The 21,862-nt window shown below is 47.8% G+C and overlaps 2 protein-coding genes and 1 long non-coding RNA gene across 3 annotated transcripts in view; 1 reads left to right on the forward strand and 2 right to left on the reverse strand.

Moving 5' to 3' along the window:
* Nucleotides 1-14,906, reverse strand: part of LOC147650790 (axonemal central pair apparatus protein HYDIN-like) — a 56,987-nt gene extending 42,081 nt beyond the window's left edge. Inside the window, exons 1-11 of the mRNA XM_086848188.1 lie at nucleotides 14,770-14,906; nucleotides 13,317-13,436; nucleotides 12,119-12,232; nucleotides 10,483-10,602; nucleotides 8,572-8,706; nucleotides 6,874-7,073; nucleotides 6,304-6,428; nucleotides 4,789-4,993; nucleotides 2,890-3,082; nucleotides 2,162-2,261; nucleotides 799-917 (exon numbers count right to left, since the gene is read on the reverse strand). Of these exons, the coding sequence (XP_086704314.1) occupies nucleotides 799-917; nucleotides 2,162-2,261; nucleotides 2,890-3,082; nucleotides 4,789-4,993; nucleotides 6,304-6,428; nucleotides 6,874-7,073; nucleotides 8,572-8,706; nucleotides 10,483-10,602; nucleotides 12,119-12,232; nucleotides 13,317-13,391 (1,386 nt within the window). The 5' untranslated portion in view covers nucleotides 13,392-13,436; nucleotides 14,770-14,906. The remainder of the gene's footprint in view (nucleotides 1-798; nucleotides 918-2,161; nucleotides 2,262-2,889; nucleotides 3,083-4,788; nucleotides 4,994-6,303; nucleotides 6,429-6,873; nucleotides 7,074-8,571; nucleotides 8,707-10,482; nucleotides 10,603-12,118; nucleotides 12,233-13,316; nucleotides 13,437-14,769) is intronic.
* Nucleotides 14,907-15,155: 249 nt separating this feature from the next.
* Nucleotides 15,156-20,092, reverse strand: LOC147650791 (hypoxanthine-guanine phosphoribosyltransferase-like). The gene is made up of 8 exons (XM_086847699.1): nucleotides 19,855-20,092; nucleotides 19,232-19,415; nucleotides 18,828-18,890; nucleotides 18,267-18,284; nucleotides 17,988-18,070; nucleotides 16,951-16,997; nucleotides 16,200-16,276; nucleotides 15,156-15,287 (listed from the first exon to the last, which is right to left on the reverse strand). Exons 1-8 carry the CDS (start codon nucleotides 20,004-20,006, stop codon nucleotides 15,240-15,242), a joined length of 672 nt encoding a protein of 223 aa, XP_086703825.1. The 5' UTR covers nucleotides 20,007-20,092; the 3' UTR covers nucleotides 15,156-15,239.
* LOC147650792 (uncharacterized) lies at nucleotides 18,881-21,862 on the forward strand. Its single transcript, XR_015275424.1, has 2 exons — nucleotides 18,881-18,964; nucleotides 21,236-21,862. It is a non-coding gene; the product is annotated as an uncharacterized LOC147650792 (long non-coding RNA).

The raw sequence follows: 21,862 nt of genomic DNA on the forward strand, positions 1-21,862 counted from the left end.
CCCAAATCATGACAACAACACATTGATAACGAGGCATCACCACCAAATACAGAGACAGCACCATCTTTTGGTAAAAAAAACCCAGTGTGTTTTTCCTTTCCACAGCCAAGCTTTTGAAAGAGTCTGGCATGATGCAGTGCCTTATTTTCTCCCTCTTTCAGTTGCTCTCTATTTTTTTTGCAAACTTGACACTATTTTGAGGGGGAGGCAAAGAGGTAGAAAGATCCTTAGCTTTATTCCCAGGAACACTTTTGTCTTTCTAGAGTCAGGGATGCAGCAAGGCTGGAGTGTGGTGAGGGAGTGGTCAGCAAAGGAAAGAATCCCAAGCCCTTTGCAAGGGCCAGCACTGAGCCAGGAGGCTGGATGGCTTTCCTGTGACTCCCAGGAATAAGCAGGAGACACTCCACTGAGAATTGTTTGCAGGGTACTGAAGCTCAACACAGCCAGTTTGTTCCAGCTGCTTCTGAACAGTCCAGTGCAAAGGTGCCTTGTGTCTGGGGCTGCCACAAAAGCCTCTGAACGTGCAGCTTTTTGACCCAGTCTGGGTTTCATATGCCAAGGGGTTGTTTTTCAGGAAGCTTCTGAGCTGACCCCCAAGGAAGGCTGCCAAAAATTGGCATTGCCAAGGGACTGGGGCTTCATGAACAGCAGACACACCTTTCTGACCCCACCAGATCTGCCCAGTACGTCCAATATTCCCTGCTCACAACTGCCCGTGTTGTCAGGAATTCCACAGGTCCACCAGGCTTGCTGCTGCCTCAGGAGCCATCAAGATCCATCCCAACCCCTGCTGCTCACCTCATAGACGTGGGAGGTGTTGACAAAAATGTTCCCAAGTTTCAGCATTTGACGGCTGAATTCAACCACGGGTCCTTGGCCTTCCCCTCGGAGGTGCAGGGGCAGCCTGCTCCCACGGCCTGGGGAGAGATGCTCATTTCAGTACAATAATTCCCACTGTTACACTCTATTTTCCAGCCTGCCTGAACGCTGGCCCCTGACTCTGAGCTGGATAAAACCAGCTCCTGATATTGCAAGAGAAGATTTGGACCCTTCTCTTCCCTCAGGACATTTCCCTTGGGGCTGACTTCCAATTTCTAACCCATTCCTTGGGCTGGTTTCCAATTTTAGCCACCAGTTTGCTGAGTTTAAAACATCTCTCATGTCCTGAAGTGACAGCCCAAGGAGTAATGGGTATCAATGGAAAGAAAGGAAATTTAGGTGAGGTATTAGGAAGAAATGTTTTACTGTGAGGCTGGTGAGACACTGGAGCAGGCTCCCCAGGGGAATTGTGGAGGTTCCAGCCCTGAAAGTGTTCAAAGCCAGGCTGCTTGGGGCTTGGAGCTACCTGCTCTAGTGGGAGGTGTCCCTGCCCAGGGCAGGGCTCTTGGGACTGGACCATCTTTAAGGTCCATTCCATCCCTAACATACCATGATTCTATGGTTTCCTTCCCATGCACCTAGAGGAGCTTTGAAATCCATTCAGTGAAGGCACAAGCTCATCAAGAGTTTGGCAATTGTACCTGGCAGATTGCTGGGCAGCAATTGCCAAACTACCTGGCCCAGTAGCACAAGACTTTGTTGCCCAAGCCCTCAACTTCTGGCACTCAGCATTGTGTTCTATCTCCACAGACTGGGAGCTGCAAGGTGCCAATTCCCACACAGGGAGAGAAGCAGGTGCTGGCCAAGGCTGGTCCCTCTACAAAGACCCTGGGCTCAGTGGGGCTCAGCCACCTCTGGTCTGGTGGTGTGTGAGCAGTGGGAGGTGATCCAGGCTCAGGGAGCACATTTCTAACTCAGCTCCTGCTGCCTGATGATGGATCCATGCCAAATGGACCCATCCTGGAAGTCACTGGTCTAGAGGGGCTTAGTGCTTGTTCTCTCAAGCTGTTCTGCTCTGGCCTTTGAGGAAATGCTGGCAAAGCCGTGCCATGAAAACTTCTCCCTGCAGTGCCTGGGTTGTTCTGGGATCAGTAACCCAGACCCAGGATTCTGACCCTGGCCTTGCACAGGAGACTCCCTGGAAGCTGCAGAGGCAGTGGCATGTGCCAGCACTGCCCTGCTGCCCAGGGACTCTTCCCAGCAGTTCCAGGGGAGCCCAGTGGGCTCAGGCTTGCACCATGGCTTCAGTAGGGCTGAGAGAAGCAGGGGAAAGGAGCTGTACCTGAGATGTTGCAGTAAGCCACACTCCGATACTCTCGGGCCTTTAGGGGTTTAAAGGTCACCTTGATTTGGACTGAACTATTTGGCCCGATCTCTCCCTCCTGAAACAGAAAGAGACAGCAAAACATTTCTCTTCAAACTTCCCATTTCTTGTGTACAACCACAGTCCTGCAAGCCTTTATTTAGAGCATCAGTGATGAGTGAACAACACAAGGAGCCCAAAGAAACGCTCCAAACCCAGCTCAATACACCACTGGAAGCTCTCAATGCTCAGCTGATCAGCTCCCACTCTCCACAACATTCCCACTGCTCTGACACAAGCTGTTGGTCACATCATGCTGCTGTCAGCTGCAGTATGTAACTGCCTCTGTGCACTGGTGCACTTGGCAAGAAGAGAACATGATCCCCTTCCCTGGAAATAAAAATATTAGTTTAACCTGTTTGGAAAGAAAGCAGGGGTTGGGATTATTCTGGGGTTTACTCCAAGATGAGAAGGGATTTTGCACTGTGCAGACTCCAGGCATTCATCATCTCTCACAATGCCAATCCTCAGAATCAGGGCTCTGGTTGATGGGAGAACGTGGGGGTTCACTTGCATAAACAGAAGAGGAGGAGGAGGAAAGGGAAGGGGAAGGGGAAGGGGAAAGGGAAGAGTTAGAGTGTTAGAGTGTTAGGGAGTTAGAGAGTTAGAGTTAGAGGAAGAAAGTGAGGCTCTCAGCTATCACTTACCAGTGGCTCAAGGGTAAAAGCATCATTGGAGAATAGCATGGGGTCTTCTTTCACCATCATCATCTTCTCCCGGACGCTGCTCTTCAGGATGGCGCGGCGATCTTCACAGGAACCCTTCTTCTTCGCTCTTCTTCTCTCTCCCGTCGTGTTGTCCACGCAGGCCTCTCTCGGTGATCGCAGCAAGTAACACTGCCTGCAGCCACAGGGACAGACAAAGCCAGCAGATGGTTCAATGAGCCCGAGATTTGCAGAGAGAAGTGGAAGTGCAGGAGAGCAAAGCACCTGGGGAGGAGCAGCAGCAGCTCCCAGCAAGGGCTGACCCCAAGCCATGGCAGTCCCAAGTGGATCAGAGCATAACTTGTTCACTGGTACAACAGGTAGTTTTACTGCACACTTGCAAACACAGGAGAGGTTTGGAAAGCCAGCATCCCTTAAGAGAACCTCCGGCCTCAAAGCCTCTGCCAAAACTGAGGGACAATCCAGCAGCCACCTCAACTGGCTTTTCCTACCACTGAGATGCTCAGGGGAGGAGATAAAGATCATGGAGCAGGACTTCCCTGGGAAGGGGAGATGAAGCTGGGTCACAGCTCTGTGTTACCAGCATCACTCTTGGTTTCTTCTCTTTGGGACCTGCCCTGTTCCCTGCTCTGCCTTTCTCAAGAGCATCCCAGAGCACTTCCAAAGGAAATGGATGAATTCAGGCACTGCATCCCTTCAATGACATTCAAGGTTTTATATGCATGAAAACAGAGGCTCTGAGAAGGGAAGGGACTTGGTTGTGCAGGAGGGGGACAGCAAACTCCTGGAGAGACCTTTTTGTGATCCAGAGCTTTTTGGGTCCCATCCCAGTGCATGGTAGTAGAATCCTGTAGTAGTCCTGAGAGGAAAAGGATCCTACACTATCTCCTCTCATAAAAAAAAGTCTTCTCTGCTCCAAGACCTCAAAAGCTTCTCTGACAGCAGGACAGTGGCCTTGGAGCTAAAACCATCCCTAGGACTGGAAATAAGGAAGAATGAAATGTCATGGTGACAGTCTAGGACTGTCATAAAACTGGTGTGAAAACAGATGCTTTTGGAAAAAAACCCATAAAACCAAAACCAGGCTGAAGTTTCCTTTGGGGAAACCTTGTTGCTTCTGAGGGGAAAGTGGATCACCTGGGGTCCAGGCTGAGGCAGGCAAGTGGGAAAAATGGAAATAAACAGCCCAGGGAAGCAGCCAGAGAAGGTCACAGGATTTTCTTTTAACACACAGAGCTTGTATGAAAGTCAGACATCGTGTAAGCAGATAGAGAACAGTGGAAAACCAAGAAGCCCAGGGCACTAAAGGACCCTCTTGCCAGCCATTCAAGTGGGCCAGTGTTCATCTCCTGGTCCTTTGCAGGCAGCTTAAAATGGCTCTGAGGAGTGCAAATGACCTGGCCCACAGCAAGCAGGGGCTTTCCAGGGCAGTTTTGGCAGGGCAGTTCTGGCAGGGCAGTTTGCACAAGCAGGCTGAGCAGAAAGGATGCAGCCACCCACCCTCCTTCTGTAGTGGGTTGTGTCTTTTGGCTGGTTGTGAGGTGCTTGCCTTTTATTTTCTTTTTGCTTTCTTCCCTTTTTTTCCCCCCCAGTAATGGTTTACAAATGACCAAAAGCCATTGCTGCTGCTGCCCCGTTAGAACTTGAGGAAATCCAGTCATTGCCATCAACCTTTCCTTCCCAAAATGCCATCCCTGGCTGGGGTATAAATGGAACTGGAATGTCAAGTGCTGAGCTCCTGAAGCCCAGGGACACACCCCCTAATGCCAGGGATGCTTTACTTGGCCTGAGCCATTCCAAAGCACCAACACCCTCCTGAGGCCGTACGTTAGTTTTAGTCTTGGCCCATGGATCTCACTGAAATGCATCTTTCAAACCAACCTCCTCTTCTCTTCATTCTCATCTTCCTCACTAGGAAAAGTCTTCCACTGGAACTGGGCTCTGATGTTACTCCTGTTCTCGATGAACATTGCTGTGTGGCTTGACGTGGTGATGAAAGTCTTCTTCAGCTCCACGGAATACGTCCTCAACCCGATGCTGACATCTACAGCTTCTCCCTGAAGGTTTGTGTGGATCCTTTCTTCACCTGGAACAAAGCAAAGGGGAGCCTTTGCTCAGCTCAGTTGCTGATGAAAGCCCAAGGAACAGAGCAAACCACAGGTGACAGAAGAAAGGGTCACAGCTTTTAGCTCTATTTGCAGTTCTAGGGGTCAGCACATTTATAACGTCCTGACAGCTGTGTGTGTGCAGCGTGAGGGTGTCCTGGGCACCTCCTAAAACAGCTCATTTTGGAGTGTGTTTGTGGAGATTTGGCCCCAAGGTACAGTGAGCTTTGTCAGGTGTGCTCAGGTGACCCACTCAGATCACCAGGATTTCTGCATCCAAGTCCTTCAGGTGATGCTGAGGAGCCCTGTTCAGTCCTGGCTTGCCTGGGGTTTCCCCTGGGCATCCCATGAGATTCCTGTCTCTCCTGATCCCTTGGATCCATTGCTGCTGACAAGCAAATCCACCTGGGGGCATGTGAGCAGAAAAAGGAGGCCCAGAGGAACAAGTGAGGTGAAGCCCACAGCAGGAGGGGACCCAGGTGAGGAAACACAACCAGCCTGGCTCTGCAATATGACAAACCACTACAAAATGAACACCATGAAAATCAGCAGCAGCAGCAGCAGCAGCTCCCCGTCCAAACACACAGCCACATCAGTCTTGAAATATTTGATATTGTTCTGATCTCAAAAACCAAACTGGAGCATTTCAAATTGAATAAAAAAGGGACCAAGGAAAGATCAGTAAGTACAGAGCAGCTTCCACATGAAGCCTGAATGGGATTCCTCAGTCTAGAAATCAAATGGGAGATAGATGTGAGAGGTGTGCAACAGCATGAATGGCCTGGGAAATGGGGACAAGGAAAAAATTGTCTTGATTTGTCACCAAAAAGTACTTGAGGATTTGAAAATGTTATTGGACAGAAACTATATATATGTGTAGAGGGCAACACAGTACAAGGGTCTGTGACAAGCCAGTGGAGCAGCAGCCTATGGGACAGAGGTGTGCAAGAAATACACTGCATTGGAGAGAGTCTGATGGAGACCTCACACCTCACACACAGCACTGGCCAGAATAAAACAAAACTTCAGCCAGGCATAGCCACATGGCAGTGGAGAATCAGGGCTCCTCCTTCCTCCACTCAGCAACTCTCAGCAAAACAGGAGCCCAAAAATCTTAGTCCTGTTAGAGGGGATGCACTTTATCAGCCCCCTAAGCACCAACTGGTTCTGAGTTTTCTTTGGGGTTGAGCTGGAACAAGGGAGGTACATCTAGAGGGAATTGAGGTGGCTGGCACAACAGGGAGTGGTGCTGGAGAAGTGTCCTGTGCCCCATGCAGTGCCCAGCACTCACCTGTGTTGTAGCACACCACCATGGACCCAAAATGGGCACCAGTGGTCAGCGGGTGAAATCCCACTGTCACCTGCACGCTGTCACCAGCACCCAGAGCTCCCATGGCCGGAACCACGGAGAAAGGACTGCAACACAAAGAGAGAGATCAGGACTCAGGGGACATCTGGGGATGATATTCCTTCTGCAGTGCAGGTCACTTCGGCTCCCTTGGGCAAGCAGGGAGCACAGAAACCTCAGGCAACAGAAAAGAGACAAAACAGGATCAGAAACAGCTGCTGACCTACTTCTGAGGGGATACAGACCTCAGGAGATCCTGTGGGATAAAATGACCTCATCTGCCCCATACTCTGCATCCAGCTCTCTGCAATGAGACCCAAGGATCCCACTGCCAGCAATCCCATCAGAGAATGGTTTGTGAAACCACTGAAAGCAAGAGCAGATGCCATCCATCCTGCTCACTTCCAGCCAGAGCTGCAGTGCCGCCCTGATGCTCAGCTTCCTTTTGTTGCTCTTTGCCAAGCCTATTATCACCCAAAGGTGTTTTGCACAAGGACAGAGGAGCTGCCTCACCTCTGGGTGCTGATGTAGTAATGAGCCTCCAGGTTGCCAGTGTTGCGAAGCAGCAGATTCTTCTTGGTGCTGCTCTTGACCGGACACTCCGAGAAGTTCAGCTGGTCTGGGATGGTCAGGATAGCTCGGGCAGCAATGGCCCGAATTGGCACAACTATCCTTTCTGTTTTAGTGATGCAGACCAGCTCATGGGAATAATCCTGCAGGAAAAGAAACTAGCTCAGCATGGGGCATTTAGTGCCATTCCCATGGCAGAAGAAAACAATGGCCTAGAACCCTTCAAGGGCATCTATTCTATTCTATTCTATTCTATTCTATTCTATTCTATTCTATTCTACTCTACTCTACTATACTCTACTCTACTCTACTCTACTCTACTCTACTCTACTCTACTCTACTCTATTCCACCCCAAAATGAACACTAAGTTCTACCAATAATATTATTATTATTAAAGGCACCAGTTCACTTTGCAAAACCTATCTCAGTGGCATTAAGCTCTCATGTCATTAGGGTCATACAGAGAACTGCCCTGGGCCACAACTTCTACTCTAAAGTTTAATGATGTTAAATAATTTCCAAGTCCCTTCTAAGGAACATGGAGCTAGGGAACACAGGCCATTCCTCTTTAGGTTCCTGTATTCCTGCTGTTTGAGAATAGGACCAAGTGTTAAACTGACTCTAAGCAGCAAAAGGAAAGGAAGGTGAGAAAACAGCTGCACCCAAAAAGGTCCTGCACCTCTGGTCTAGTGTAGAAACATGAGTTGGCTCACAACTCCCCTCTAACTTTGCCTCTCCAAGCAAGTCAGGAGAAGAACAGTGCTAAGAGGTAGCAGGATGCTGTTGGATGTTGTTTGTTTCCCTTCCTCCCTTCCCTGCCATGTCCTAAACCCTTCTGTATGAACAAACCTCCGGATCCCAGCACTGAGATCAGAGCTCCAGGGCCTCGGCACTGCTGCTCAAATCTCCCCAGCAAAGCACGTTTGGCACGGAATGGGGGCCAGTGGACAGAGCAGCCCCAGTGACAGGCATGAAGACAGAGCCACAGCAGTGTCACTGCCACAGGCTCTGGGCTCACAGCTCTGCCTGCAGGTTGTACCTGCCCTACAGCAGCTCTTTCAGCAGGTGTCCAAGTCCCCTGCAGCTCACCAACCTCCTGCTAAGGGCACCTAGAGCTCAGAGTGCCTGTGCCAGGCTGGGCTCACAGGCACAGCACATCCTCTGCCCTGGCCTTGCAGCTGTACCTTGGTCACTTGTGCTGCGGCACAGCACAGCTGCAAGGCTGGAGAACAGAGGGGGCAGAAATCACCACTTTGCTCCAGCCCAGGCTGAGGCAGGGAAGCTGTTGCCAGTCAGGAAGGAGGAAAGCTCTCTGAGCTCTTCATTCCTCCAGTGTTTTCCATAAGAATGAAACCCCTTCCACCGTACCTAGAGATGGCTGAACATCTCTCAACAGCCCTCTGTCATTTTCATCCTGTTCCCTGTGCATCTTCCCTTGGGAATGCTCAGGAATGTGCAGGGAGGGGAAGCAGGGCCTGTCAGGCCTGGCTGCAGCCCCTGACAGCACGTGCCAAGGTGAGCCTGGCTGCAGGCTGCCTGCCCCCAGCCTGGAGCCAAGCTCACAGCATGGAATGGGCTGTCCCAGAGTGCAGGGAGAACAATGGCTCTGGAGATAATGGTGTGTTTTGGCTCAGTCTCACCTTGCTCTCGCTGGGGGTGAACTGAATGCGCACACGGGCAGTCGCACCTCGTGGCACAGCACGGTACGCGTCGTTGGGGCACACCAGCCTGAAATAAGGCGAGCTCTGCATGGAGACCTGCACCAGCTGAACACACTGCAGGGAAGACATGAAACAATGATTGTGCCACTTGTGCAAACAGGCTGACAGGAGACCTGTCCGTGCCCTGCTGACATCCTTCCTTGATCCCTTTCCCAAAGCACTTTCAGCTGTGCAGGTACAGGCACATCATTCACAAGGGACAACTTGAATCCCTTCTGTCTGGCTCATTTTGGCCAGGGGCACTAGGGCAGTGCCCCGTGGGAAGGAAGGGCCCAGCAGGTCAGCACCAGCAGGATGGAGACAGAGCACCTGCACCAAGTCATCTGCACATTCAACAAGGCCAAAAAACCTGCTGGCTTCTGCCTGCACACAGCCATGCAGTGGTGTTCCAGACAGGGGATGTGCTACCTGAAAGCAAAGCAGCACATTATCCTGGGGAAAGGAAGGAATTCCCTTCTAGCAGATCAGATTTGCCTAGGGCAGGTCTGGGGATACAGTCAGGCAGGCAGACCAGCAAGAGAGGAGACCAAACACTGTGGCCTCCCTGGGAATAAAAGCAAACCTGAAAAGGCAAAGAAGGAACACAGCAAACCAATCCCTAAAACGTGGAGAAGGCAAAGAGAATTTAAATGAGCAACTACAGCAGCAAGGAAGAATCATAAAACCAGGACAGCAATCACTTTGCCAAAAGTGATGGAAATACAGACAAGCTGTGCCTATTGACTGGGGGCTTCAAAGGCATTTTCTGCCTGGACAAACATGACCAGTGTTGACTCACATTGCAGCATTAAAGCATTCTTGGCTCCCCAGGGGCTCTTGCTGCCTGTGCAGGCGAGCTGGGCTGCTGGGCATTCCTGCCTGCAGCCAGCAGGCCAGGTTCTGCCCTCTGGGATACATAGACACAGCAAATGTGCATTTTCTAGCACATAGATATCAACCCCTGAGCACCCAAATGCTCTCAAAAAGTCTAAACCAGATGATTTTGACTCCCTCCTGGCTCTTCCCACCAGTCCACTCTCGGCACAAGCCTCATTTGAGAAAATGTTTCCCTGACTGAAATTCAAATGGTTTCAATTTTCCTCTTTACAGTGGAACACAACTGCTGACATTTTTCAACTTTTTCCCCTCTCAACTCTCTTGGGAAACTGCAAAATAATCACAATTGCCTCAAGTGAAGGTGAAATCCTCCAGGAGCACATGACTTTGGATGTGCTGTGGTTCTCCAAAGGGAAAGCAGAGCGCCACGTTGCTTTTGGAAAACCTGAGCAGAGCTGGATGAAGCTTAGCAGGAGCCTGAAGTGGCACCTAAAGGCCTCTCACTGCTTCTGCTGCATCAGTCTGACTCCAGGGCTGTTTCAGAACACATTTCCTGCAGTACCAATGCCATCAGTGCTAAGTGATTCCAGCATAAAGTGGAGAAGTCTCAGCCCATGAGCTTTGACTGTGAGCTGCTCAAAGGGAGCCAAACAGGCTGAGAGGCAGAGATTCCTACCAGGATTCCTACCAAGATTAACCAGGGAGACACAGCATGTGGTATAGACCCAAGGCAAAGCATGAAAGCAGGTTAGAACTGTACAGCCCTCAACATTCCTATCAATCCAGAGCTTTCAAGAGAAAGCAAATCCTTTGGGATAGATACCATCAATGCATAGGCAAACTCAGGGGAGAATTCCCAGCACAGCAAGATTTCCAGCATCCTGCAGAACAAAGGTGCTGAGACATTTTCTTCTGGATGTGCTGCAGCAGGGAACTTGCTTTGCTGCACACCATGGGAATGACACCCCTCTCCTCTTCCAGCACAGTGTTAAAGCTCCAGGCCCCAGCACTCACCTTGCTCTCATTTGTGAGAGACAGTTCCATTTCAGAGACTTCATGAGCCACGAAGTTCTGAAACACCACCTCTGGTGGGGAAACACGAAACGAGCTCTGTTTCGGGAGAACTGGCAACAACTGGAGAGACAAGAGAGAGCAGGGAGAGGTTCAGCTGCTGGGAGGAATGTTCATGAGGGAGACTCTTCCTCTGATCCCCAGTGAAGTACAGACTCTGGGAGAGCACGTCTGCCCAGGCCACACTGGGGAAACAGTAGCTCAGCCACCTCTGCTCTGAGCTGCTCAAGAGCTGCTGGGCCACACAGGGCAGGGTATAAAAGAAGCCATATAAAAGGGTATAAAGGGTATAAAAGAAGCTATATAAAAGGGTATAAAGGGTATAAAGGGTATAAAAAAAGCCATTTTGGTGAAGGGGGTGTGTGTGCTCAGCTCTCAGGGAGGGAGACACACACCCAGCTCAGCTGAATTGTCACTAATGAACAGTTTTCTTTTGCTTCCACAACTTTGTCCCCTTTAATTGTATTTAAAAGTTAGTGTGTTTCTAACAGAGGTAAAGGCAAAAATAAAATAACACAGAAATTAGGAAAAAGACAAATGAGGTGAATGCTAAATGAGGATAAGGGTCAGTTCTTTTCTCAGTAACTTGGGTAAGAGTAGAGTTAGTATCTCCTTTTCCCATGAGCTTTAAATGGGTGCTTTCTTGTAGTCTATTATTGCTGTCTTATTTGATACCATTCTAGAGGCATGTCTGAAATGACACAACAGCAGCAAATGCTTCTGGAGCAGAGACATTGCTTTGAGAAAACTCTCCCCTGTTGTCTGCCTTCTCCAGCCACACTGCTGCCACTCCAGACACACCAGCTGCTCTCCTGTGGGACTGCACTGCTGAAGGGAGTGGCTGCAGCACACTGTCCCTTGGTTGTGCCCTTCTCTGAGCTGTCCCTGACCTCCCTCTCCAGGGCAATCCTTCACCACTTTGTTACTGTCTCTTGCTGCCAATTTCCTGCTCAGCACCCACCTCGGCCACCTACCACATCTGGACTGTGCAATGTACCCAGCCAGTCCTGCAGGAAAAGCAGCTTTAAACACACCTCTAAGTAGGCACTGATCCAGAGAAAGCACATCCATTCCCCCTGCCCAGGGCAAGTCCCCTGTACACCTGGCAGCCTGCAGAATCTCTCAGGCTCCCAACACATTGTTCCAACCCAAAGCATTCATGCAATTAGTTTTGTTAAATCTGCAGTCATTCCTGCAGCTCCTTGGCCTTCAGAGGCCAGCACTGCCACTGTGGATGGAATCCTATGACCCCAAGCATTTGATGGTGACCACAGCAAAGCAAGAGGTGGCTATTTCAGCAGGAGAATGGCAAATGGCAAATTTGTGCCTTTGTGTCCCCACCCTTCCCCCCACTGTTTTAGCAATGGCAGCTCCACTCCAGCAAACCCCAGCAGTTTCAGCAGAAGTTATTTGTGTTGGCTTGGTGCAGACCAGGACTCCAAGTCCACCACTACCAGCAGTTTGCAATGACAACAGCACCTGGACACTGAGGGATTTTGCTGGAGGCGAGCCTGTCACAAGCACACACCCTCTTCAAACCTTGCATCAGACAGAAAGGAAAAGAGCAGAAAAAGGCTACCTTCTGACCAGTCTCACTCGTGTGTAGAAATGGGCCAATTCTGGGCAGACTACTCTCCCCAGCACTGGCCTCATTCTTGTTGAACTTCTCTCTCGAGAATCTAGAGGGAAGCAGCTGAAAGGCAAAAAAAAACCCAGCAAAAGCATCAGAGATGTGCTTGTTCAGAAAGGCTTTTCTTGAACAAGTGGCACTGGTGACTAATTGGTGATCACATCATCTAGGACAGTCCTGGAAGCTCCCTAAGTTACTTGTTGAGATACTTAGCATCAGTAAATTAATAACAGAGCAGAATAGACATACTCCAACCACATGGCTGTGTCTCTCAGCTTCTCCATGATTTGATGGGACATGTTTGGGGATTTCTGCTCTTTGGGCATTTCTTTCCTCTTTAGGTTCACTGGATTGAGGCAGTGATCTTTTCAGAGAGTGGGGAGGAGCTGTCAGAACTCCCTAACTCCATCCCTGCACAACACTCAAAGCTCACAGCGAGGAGATAGCGCTGCCGGGTGAGTCCAGGAGATGCAAGAAAGCAAAGTGGTACCAAGAGTGAGGGGCACAGGAAAGTGTCCAGGTTTTAGTTCTCTCTGTTAATTAGCATTTGCTTGCTCTGTCTGGGCTCCCACAGCCCTCCACAGAAGAAAACACAGGGATCTCCTGGACAGAGCCTCAGCAGCAGGGCATCTTCAGTCAAGCGAGCTCCAGACAGCCAAGGGACCTTTGTGGCCCTGACTCCAGTGCTGTCTGCAGGGCTGGATCTGTGCCCCACGCAGGAGATGAGAGAGAACAGCTGCTCTGGAACCTCTGCTGCTGGGACCAGCCGTGTCTCTCAAGGCTTTGGGCAGAGTTGGAGCTGCCCAGGTGCTCAAGGGCAGCTTTGTGAGAGCAGCACAGTGAGTGCCCAGCCTGGCAGAAGGAATTGCTGTGACAAGGGCAGGGAGAGAAGCGCATGCTCAGGGCTCCAGCTGGACATTGGTTTCACTTGGCCCCGCTGGCACAGCCAGGGAAGACACTGGAGTGTCCCTGGAGCAACACACGCTGTTCCCAAGTGCACCAGGACAGCCCCCAGCAACAGGAGCACGGCACAGAGAGCTGGGGAGGGCTCTGCAGCCTCACAGTGCTGCTGGACAACAGGAGGGGCACGGAGAGGAGGGACACCAGGGGTATTTCCAGCCTTAACACAGCCCCAGAGGCTACTTACACTAAAAGACTTCAGTCTTTCCCTGAGCAAAAGCCGAGGAGGTGTCGTTGTCTTTTCTGGGAATCCAGAAGGCATTTTGAAAGCAGGAAGTCGCAGAAGATCAACAATGCCTCAAGAAAACTGCAAGGAGCAAGAATGGAACTCTGAAAATCCAGAATCCAATTCACAGCAGACTCAAGAGATATACTGATGCTAAAAAATTTATAGTATTTAAAAGTAGCCAAGTGCTTGTTTGGTGTGAGTAGCTAGGATTGTTAGGCCTCTAGTTGAACTATATGGCTATGTTGTGCAATTCCAAAATGAATCACACTGAAACCTGGAGCTAAAAATCTGAATAACATTAATAATAGTTAGAGCAGACTGTAAAAGCTGTAGCTTTAATATTATTAGATTCAATATACTACTACTACTACTACTACTATTATTATTATTATTATTATTATTATTATTAATTTAAATATTAATATTATTTTAAAATAGCTAGAATGGACTTCCTCTTCTTTAGGCTAAACACCCCTTGCTCTCTCAGCTGCTCCTCACAAGACGTGTGAGAGACTGGAATGTTATGGCTAATGGCTTAAATCTTGTTATAAAGCATTTTTTGCCCGTTGTGACAAATTTGTATAAAGAAGCTGTGACCACCAAAGCCCAGCCTTCCCTGGAAATGCCTGCTGACTGGAACTTTGGACTGTGAGTTAAGCCACCTCTCAGGAACTTGAGACAAACTAGAGGTGACACTATTGTCCTATGATCTCAGGTCTGGGGAGAAGTCAACAACACTGAGGGAGAAAAATGTATCCACACCAAAGCCAAAGGCAGCAGCTGTCCTGAGAATCAGCTCTGTGTGGCTTCAGGCTGGGGAAGTCGCAGGCACAGACTCATCTGCTGAGGCCAGGTTTGCACACAAACCTCCCCTCAACAGAGGGGCAAGGAGGAAATTTTGGCCGTGTGGCATAGGCTCTGGTAAGAGGCAGTGCACACCCATCCTCCCTCCCACAAAGCGGCTCAGCTCTAAAACCTCCCCCCACAAGAAGGCCACATCCAGGGGACATTGCCATGAGGAGCAGCTGAGGGGGTGTCACAACCCATCCAAGGCCTCCAGCGCGCCCCCAGAGCCCTGCCTGAGGCCTTGCACCAGATGAGTGCAGGGGATGCAAAGTAACACACCAGATCCGAACATCCACAACACAATTCGGGGCACAGATGTGACAAAACCAAAAAGTACAACTTTAGTCCATCTCTGACTTCAAACAAAATTCGGCACTCCCTCCCAGAGACCAAAGCCCCGCGAATTCGGGAGTCCCTGGCAGAAAGCAAAGCCCCGCGAACTCGGGACTCCCTGTGAGAGCAATGCAGCACGAAGTGCCCCGCACAGCCCCATTCCCTGTGAACAATTCCCCTGGCGAGTGGCCCAGGGGAGCCGTGTGCCCGTGCCCAGGCTGCGCACACCCACCGAGGATCGCGGTCTCCACGCAACTGAGCCTGGAGCAGCAGCGCCGCGGCCGCTGCGGCCGCGGTTCCCCGGCAACCCCGAGCCCTGCCCGTGCCCCTGGCTTCCATCTCGGCCTCCGCTCGAGGCCTGTTCCGCCCTCGGAGCTCCCTCGGGCCCCGCCACGAGCCGAAGGAATCCGCTGCGGGGCCCGGAACGTGCCGGGCACGTTTCTCGCTATCGCCAGAGCCCCGCACCCAGCTCCTGCTGCTGCTGCTGCTGCTGCTGCTTCCAGCAGGAAAAATCCCAGCGTCTGCAGAGCTCGTGTTCAGCGCTGCCTACACGTGGCAATGAGCGAGCTGCAGCTCCTGGCACTAACGGGGAGCTTCTCCTGCTGCTCAGGGACACGCAAGTAGCAAAAGTCATTTCCTGATGGCATGCTTTAGATCACCTCAGCAGCAGCCAGAAATCAGTGCTCCAGAAGACTGAGATTATCACATCCTGTATTTCTCTTTGGCCTTCTCTTTCAAAATACAGATGTGCTACAAGAAAAAATAAAAAGTACAATATTTATCCATCTCTATCTTCCAATGAAGTGTAAGACTGATTTGCAGCTGTATTCCCAGCACTGCACTCAAAACACACTACAACCCTAATAGTTGGAAGTTTCCTACTTGCAGTAAACTCCAGCTCTTAGTATTCTTTGCAAGTTTATTTGCAATATATAGGTTGATATATTTGAAAGAACTTAGGTTTCTTAAATTACTGCATGCTCCTTAATGCTGCTGAGCAATGGCACAGACTGTTTGTGTCTTCAGCAGGACTGGTTTGTCTTAGGAAAAAGGCTTTGAAGTAAAAAACTTTCCCAGTTAAACAGAATTAAGGAAGTACTTTTGAAAACAAAGGAGGGAAAAATGATCAACCCTATCAGTTTATGATGTTTCCAAGGCCACTACTCTGTGCAGCCTGAAGAAGCTGTAATGGAATAAGGGAAGAGTTCTTACAGACATGTAAGATGTAAGACATGTTATCCCTAAGTGTATGGAAAACCTTCACACAGAGTCCCTGCAGGGCTGCTTTAAAGACCTGGTGACTGAAGAGCAACATAGGGTTGAACTAAGTCAGACAAATATCCAATCAAAGTCAAATGACAAGTTATTTTCAGATGGGGTCACAGATTGTGTGCTGCTCACCATCCTGGGGGCCCAGAATGTTCTGCAGCATGGCTGAGCCGTGAGACTTGTGGAGTAGAATTATAAAAAGGTGAAGCACAAACATTTCTCATGCACCTACACTGCATTACCAACTCGGCACCTTAAAAATGGTTTTGCTCCTTTATTGGAAGTTTCTAGCTGGAGTTGAAGGTTTTTTAATTGTTGAGAAGCTCTGAGTAGAAGCAAATCTTCTTGCTGGGTACCTGATACTTGGCAGTGGAGGAATGTGCATGTACTTACATTTAGATCTCTGAAGTATTCATTGTAGTCAAGAGCATATCCAACCACAAATTGATCTGGGATTTCAAAGCCTGTATCTATAAGAAAATACAGTTCTTTTTATCCTTCAGTGGTGTAAGCAGCTTTTAAATGCAGAGTTTGTATTCAACACACACTTGAGCTAAGAGTAAAAGGCATCATCTCTTTCAGGGTGCTTCCTTAAGAATCTGAGCTATAAATTGATGACAGAGGTTAGAATCTAAACCATTCCCATCAGTCAGTAATATAATTAAGGTTGTTAAGAGAATTCTGTTTATTAACAAAATAATTGTTTAACACCTGGTTATGAGTTAGTCCTGGGAGAAGAGACAAGGAATGAGATTTTACTTGAGTGAAAGTAGATGAACCGTGATTCAGTAGGACTTTTCAGTTTGGAAACAAGGCAAGTTTAATAATGCAGAGTCAAAACAAATGTCCTCCAGGGCCAAAGCAAAGCAACACCCAGTTAAGGTTTGATTCATTTCTGCTATCTAAATAGTTAAATTTGTGTATCAAATAGCTAAACCTGCACTGAGGCCAGCCAGGGGAAAAACAGAAGGTGGTCATGAGGCCTCAGGATGCCATAGCTGGACATCAGTTCACAAGTTTTTATGTAGTTTCTCCCCATTTCTCTTGGCCTTCATGAAACTTCTGTGCAGTTGTCAGATGTGCTTGCCTGAAGGGAAATGGTAAGACTGTGTTTTGGAAAATACTAGAAAAACATGGTACTTACAGTCTGGTCTGTAACCTGGACTCTGACATGTCCTTTTGACGAGCAGGCTGTAAGGCAGAGCAGAGAAGGTTGGTTTTTAAAATATGTCTAAGCTGTAGACTTCCCTTCTGCCACACCTCCCCATAAGCTTCTAAAATCATGCCATTAAATTAAGGCAGTGAGATTATTTCACAGAAAGCAGTAGTGTTCAGCCTTGTCGTGGAGGGAGAAGCAAAGGCTCTGATCTAGGTTCATTCTTTATGTCCAAGTGGCTCTAGTTTGTATTCAGTTCCCTCCAATCCTGGGTCTCAGGTCATTGCCCTTCCATGGAGCAATGCCTCAGGACACTGGAACAGCACAGAGGGGGAAGCATGTCCAAGTGGCTGGGAATGATTTTAGTGGGGAGGGAGGGAGAAAAGGACATTTCTTCTGCAAAATCTTATCTAGTCTTGGTTTGCCTGTGCCCTTCAGAAGAAACTGAGAACCTCCTGGACAGTCCCTAGAAGGCCTGTCTGAATAACTGGTGCATAAAGCAACTGTTTTTATAAAGCATTGTGATTACTTGACAGACACAGGGATATTCCACAAAATTTCCTTTTAGAGACCTACTACAAGCAGATCTAGAATGCTGCTTGAAGTCATCTTCCAAGTGCTGACAGACTCTTAGATTCTGGAAACTTCTAGAGTTGAGGATAGTAAGGGATATTCTGAGTGTTGTCATTCCAGCATTGAGGCAACTGAGGCGACGTTAGAAAACTTATGGAAAGACATCAATTTCCTTCAGCCATAAAGTAAGAAACAGGGAATCCATCAGACTTTATGGACACCATAGAAAGAGCCATCAAACCTTCCTTTATTAATTTGAGCAGTGAAGATGGTAGTGCACAGGGAAATTTCCCAGTTTAAGAAACACTTAATTTTCCCACAGCTGGGTAAGGATTGCTTCCTGCGTTTGCTTTCTCCCCCCCAAACTTCAAGCCAAACAAGCACTTGGCAGCATACAATGACTATTCACCCAAATGATTTGAATATGTTAGTTAGCAGCTATATCCTTGTACCTTACAACTTTTACCATCCTTGGTTTCTTGTCTTTTAGTTTTGAAAGCAGTGCTTTCATTGTTCTACCAGTCTCAATAATGTCCTGAAAGTGATAAAAAAAATGAATTATCCTTCAAGTTTGAAAGGAAAATCAGACTGTCAGTGGATTAAATTAGAGTATACCAACCTGGCAGCCCACTAACTTCACTAATTATTATTTTATATCTAATATGTATTCATTTGAAAAGAAGGGAGAAAAGAATCTGTGTCATTCCACCCCTCCTTCAGTCATTACTTACCTCTACTACTAACACATTCTGGAAGAGATTACATAGGGAAGGAAGGAAAAGAAAAAAAAAATACTTAAATGGCAATTTTCAGCAAACCAAACAGCCAAGAAAAGCACACTAAAACCCTCAGTTACAAGGAATTTGCCTTGATTTTCAAAGGAGATTGTCACTTGAACTACTGACTTGACTTTGGTGCTTACTGAAGAGTCTTTTTGTAAGTATTTCTGAAAGCTTAAATATGGTGCTAAAGGCACCTGTGTCAGGTCTGTATATTGCTCTGTGTACAGCACCAGTATTCCAGAGGCACTGAATGAGTCAGGTGAGTGTGGTTCATTTCTGGGGGTTCTGGGATAAAATGGGGAATAGGACCTTTGGGAGCACTCATTGCTGATCACTCCAAGTTTCCACTGAGATCAGTGGGAATTATTCACTGCTTCAAAGCCCAGCATTTTAAATCAGTGTTAAGAGACTGGAAGTATGCAGTATCAAAATCTTCAATAAAGATGGATTTCCTGGAAAACACACAAGAAGAGTTGTTTTCCTTTAAAAGCTGAAGATGCCAATTCATACCTTCCCACTTAGTGTAGACAGCTCCTCACCAATAAAACTGATTTTTTCTGCAGGTGACTCATTCTAGAAGGAGAAAGAAGAGATGGAAGTCACATAAAGCATGCCCCCCAAAGTGTTGTCCTGGATTTGTTTGAAAGGTGAGCTGCTCTTGCTTCTTGCAAGAGGAAGGAGTTGGAGATCTGCCCCTGGCTCTGTCATGTTGGGTGTTCTGCTATGTTTATCCCAGTGAATATATAATATCCACCCTTTGGGGCAGATCAGTAAATCAGTTCCTTTTTAGTATGTAATTTGAAGAGAATGTACACATAAACTCCATTTTTGGGGGGTTCTCACACAAACCACCAGTATTTAGAATGCCAGTCTATGGAGAGAGTCAATTTTCCAAAGAAAAGAAAGTCACTCACACAGTAGCTTTTTATTCTGACAAAATCCACGGTAACGGGCACAGATTTATCACCATTTTGATTCAGTGCTTTTATATGGTCCAGCAAATCAGCAAAGAATTTATAGCCTCCTTTAAGGACACAGAGTGCAACAATGTGATGACTTCCCATGTCTTGCATGATATCTCCAGCCAAACGCTCTGTCCTGGGAGAAAGAAGGAAAAAAAAGGCAATTCTGGAAAGTGTTCTGTATATCAGAGCTGTTTGTGCATATATTAAGCAATGTTCAAGTAAAAATTCTGATCTTGCTGTTAGGTTTTTCTAACTAGCAAATTGTGAGCACAGCAAGTCGTAGGAAAATAAATTAGGTATTTGCACAGCATAAGCAAATTTAACCCATAAACACAAATATTGCAGGATAGGTGGGCTTCAAGAGAGGTGATGGAACATGGAAGCTTGACTGGGCTTGCAGAGGAATCCTCTCCATAAACCCCCTCTTATCCCAGACTTTAGGACAGAAGTGTTAGGGCTGCAGAGTTTCCCCGTTTCCCATGGGCTGCACAGGGCAGGACCTCAGGCTTTTTTCATTTGGAGGGACAAAAATGGGCATCACTGTCCCTGTTCTCTCCTGTTTACCCTCATACCTGTCCAGGATGAGTCCGTGAGGAATGAAGACTCTTTCTAAATCCTCTTCATAATGCTTAGGAATGCAAAACAGATTTTTGTTGTAGCCGCTGTCCTCATCTCTTATCTGCAAGGAAAAGGGAAATACATCTAAAACTAGCAACCAAGTCATTCAAGAAAAAGCTTCCAGTCTGTGACAGTGTGAAGAAAAAATTCCTCCCCTCCAATAATGTGTCAAAATAAAAATATTTCTGAGAGTTTTTGATCTTTCTGCTAGAACAATTCACAATCTGATAACTGGAGCTGGTGGCTGAGTTGTGAATGGAGTTGTGAATGCATAACAAGTACTTTGCCCCAGTCATGATGAAATCAATTCTTGGCTATCATCAACTCATTCAAAAAGCCACCCAAAATAGTAACAACCTTCCCCTCTTGTTCCATTTGCCCTTCTGCAGAGCTCAGTAGCTTGCTTGTGTGGTAGACAAGCGAAAATTAAAATGTAAGGCAAGGAGATTGGGATTCCAGGTCAGCATGTCACTTTGGGGTGCTGCTCTACTGTGACCATCGTTCTCCACTGGGTAAAAGAGAAAGCTTTGCCTTCTAAGCATGATTTCACAGCTGAACCTTTGACATTCCAGCCATTAACTCTCTCAGAGGACAGGGGAGATGGCTCACCCAAAAGGAGAAGCTTTGGGATGGCAGTGAGAAGAGGGGAAGCTGCAGAGGGTGCCCATGGATGGGAAGAAGTTGTGCTGTTTGCCCTTGGATCAGAGTGCTCCTCATCGTGGCTGGGGACTGGCCATGGCTACATCCCATAGATTTGGCCTTTAGCCCTTCTGCCTCCAGGATTTAGGGTTACAGTTCTTTATCCAACGTGCTGCTTTCAGGTGGTTGCACCCAGAGGTGTCTGCATGTCTAGAAGCTCCATAATCCCCATTTGGGTTTCTCTTCTGGCCCCAAACAAATCTGTGTCTTTGGATTCTACCTCCCTTCAACACCTTGATGGATGCTTTGTTCATTTATAAAGTGGTGGTACAAAACCAGGCAAGGAAAAATAGAAGGAAGTAGAAAGAATTGTAAGATTAATATGTAAGTTTTAGAAATAAATTAAGAAAACCCCCCACAAATTCCTGAGATTTTGTCATGCTGATACTGCCCTGCTGTTGTTAGAAATACAGAACTAACTGAAAGAAAAATTCAGAGCTGGCTCAAAGCTTCTCTAGTGAAAAACAGGTTATCTACATACCAGTTACATTCCACAGAACTCAGTAAAACATCTTGCTAAAAGTGCAGACCTGTGGATTCAGCAGTAATAGCATAAAGTATTGCTAACACCAAGTTAACACCTGCAAACTCTTTACACAGATGAATTGTTTTTAATTCTCCTTTTCTTTGGCACAGGAGAGATGAGTGCTTAGGAAGAAAAGACAAATGGACTGTAGGAAACAGTAGTACGTTACTACTTGCAAAACTCACAGCAGCCAAAAGGAAATACCAAATACTGCCATTTATTTTAAATTGGCCACAAATTGTTGCCGCCTGTTAGTTTACCTTCATTAAGTATGTTTGTTCACCTTTGTTGAGCTTAGAGTTGGTTTGCCCCAGTTACTCCCCACTATCCCGATATGGTTTGTTCCCAGTTGCCTGTCATTGTAAACCTCTCCCCTCTTTCCAGATTGTTCCCCATCCATCACTTTTGTCCTACCCCCAAGCCCTATCAATCTATGTACACCACACCTTTTGTTCTGGTTCCTTCCCTGCTCATCATCCCTTACTCGATGCCCTATTGGTTGTATGGCTATCCTCCCTCCCCCAAGTCCCTACCATTGGATTTGTGTATTGTAACCCCTTCCCACAACACCTCCCCTGCTGCCATATCATTGGTTGTTGTATGAGCCGCCCACGGGCTTTAAAACCTGGCGCACAGAGGTGCCCAGGGTCTCGGCTCGGACTTTCTCCTCGAGATCCCAGCCCTGTCCCTCATCGCCTTCTCCCTGCACCTGCTGGAATAAACTTGTTCCTGGGAAA

This window comes from Cyanistes caeruleus, chromosome 12 (genome assembly GCF_971803275.1).
Source record: "Cyanistes caeruleus chromosome 12, bCyaCae1.hap1.1, whole genome shotgun sequence".
In the NCBI taxonomy this organism is placed as follows: Eukaryota; Metazoa; Chordata; class Aves; order Passeriformes; family Paridae; genus Cyanistes; species Cyanistes caeruleus.

Excerpts from the sequence above, each read along its gene's own strand:
- LOC147650791 (XM_086847699.1), bottom strand. The coding sequence starts at position 20,006 with ATGACTTGGTTGCTAGTTTTAGATGTATTTCCCTTTTCCTTGCAGATA. Across the intron at positions 18,891-19,231 it reads TCAGAATAAAAAGCTACTGT|AATGAGTCACCTGCAGAAAA; the intron begins GTGAGTGACTTT and ends TTCTCCTTCTAG. Across the intron at positions 15,288-16,199 it reads AATACTTCAGAGATCTAAAT|CACATCTGTATTTTGAAAGA; the intron begins GTAAGTACATGC and ends TTTTTCTTGTAG.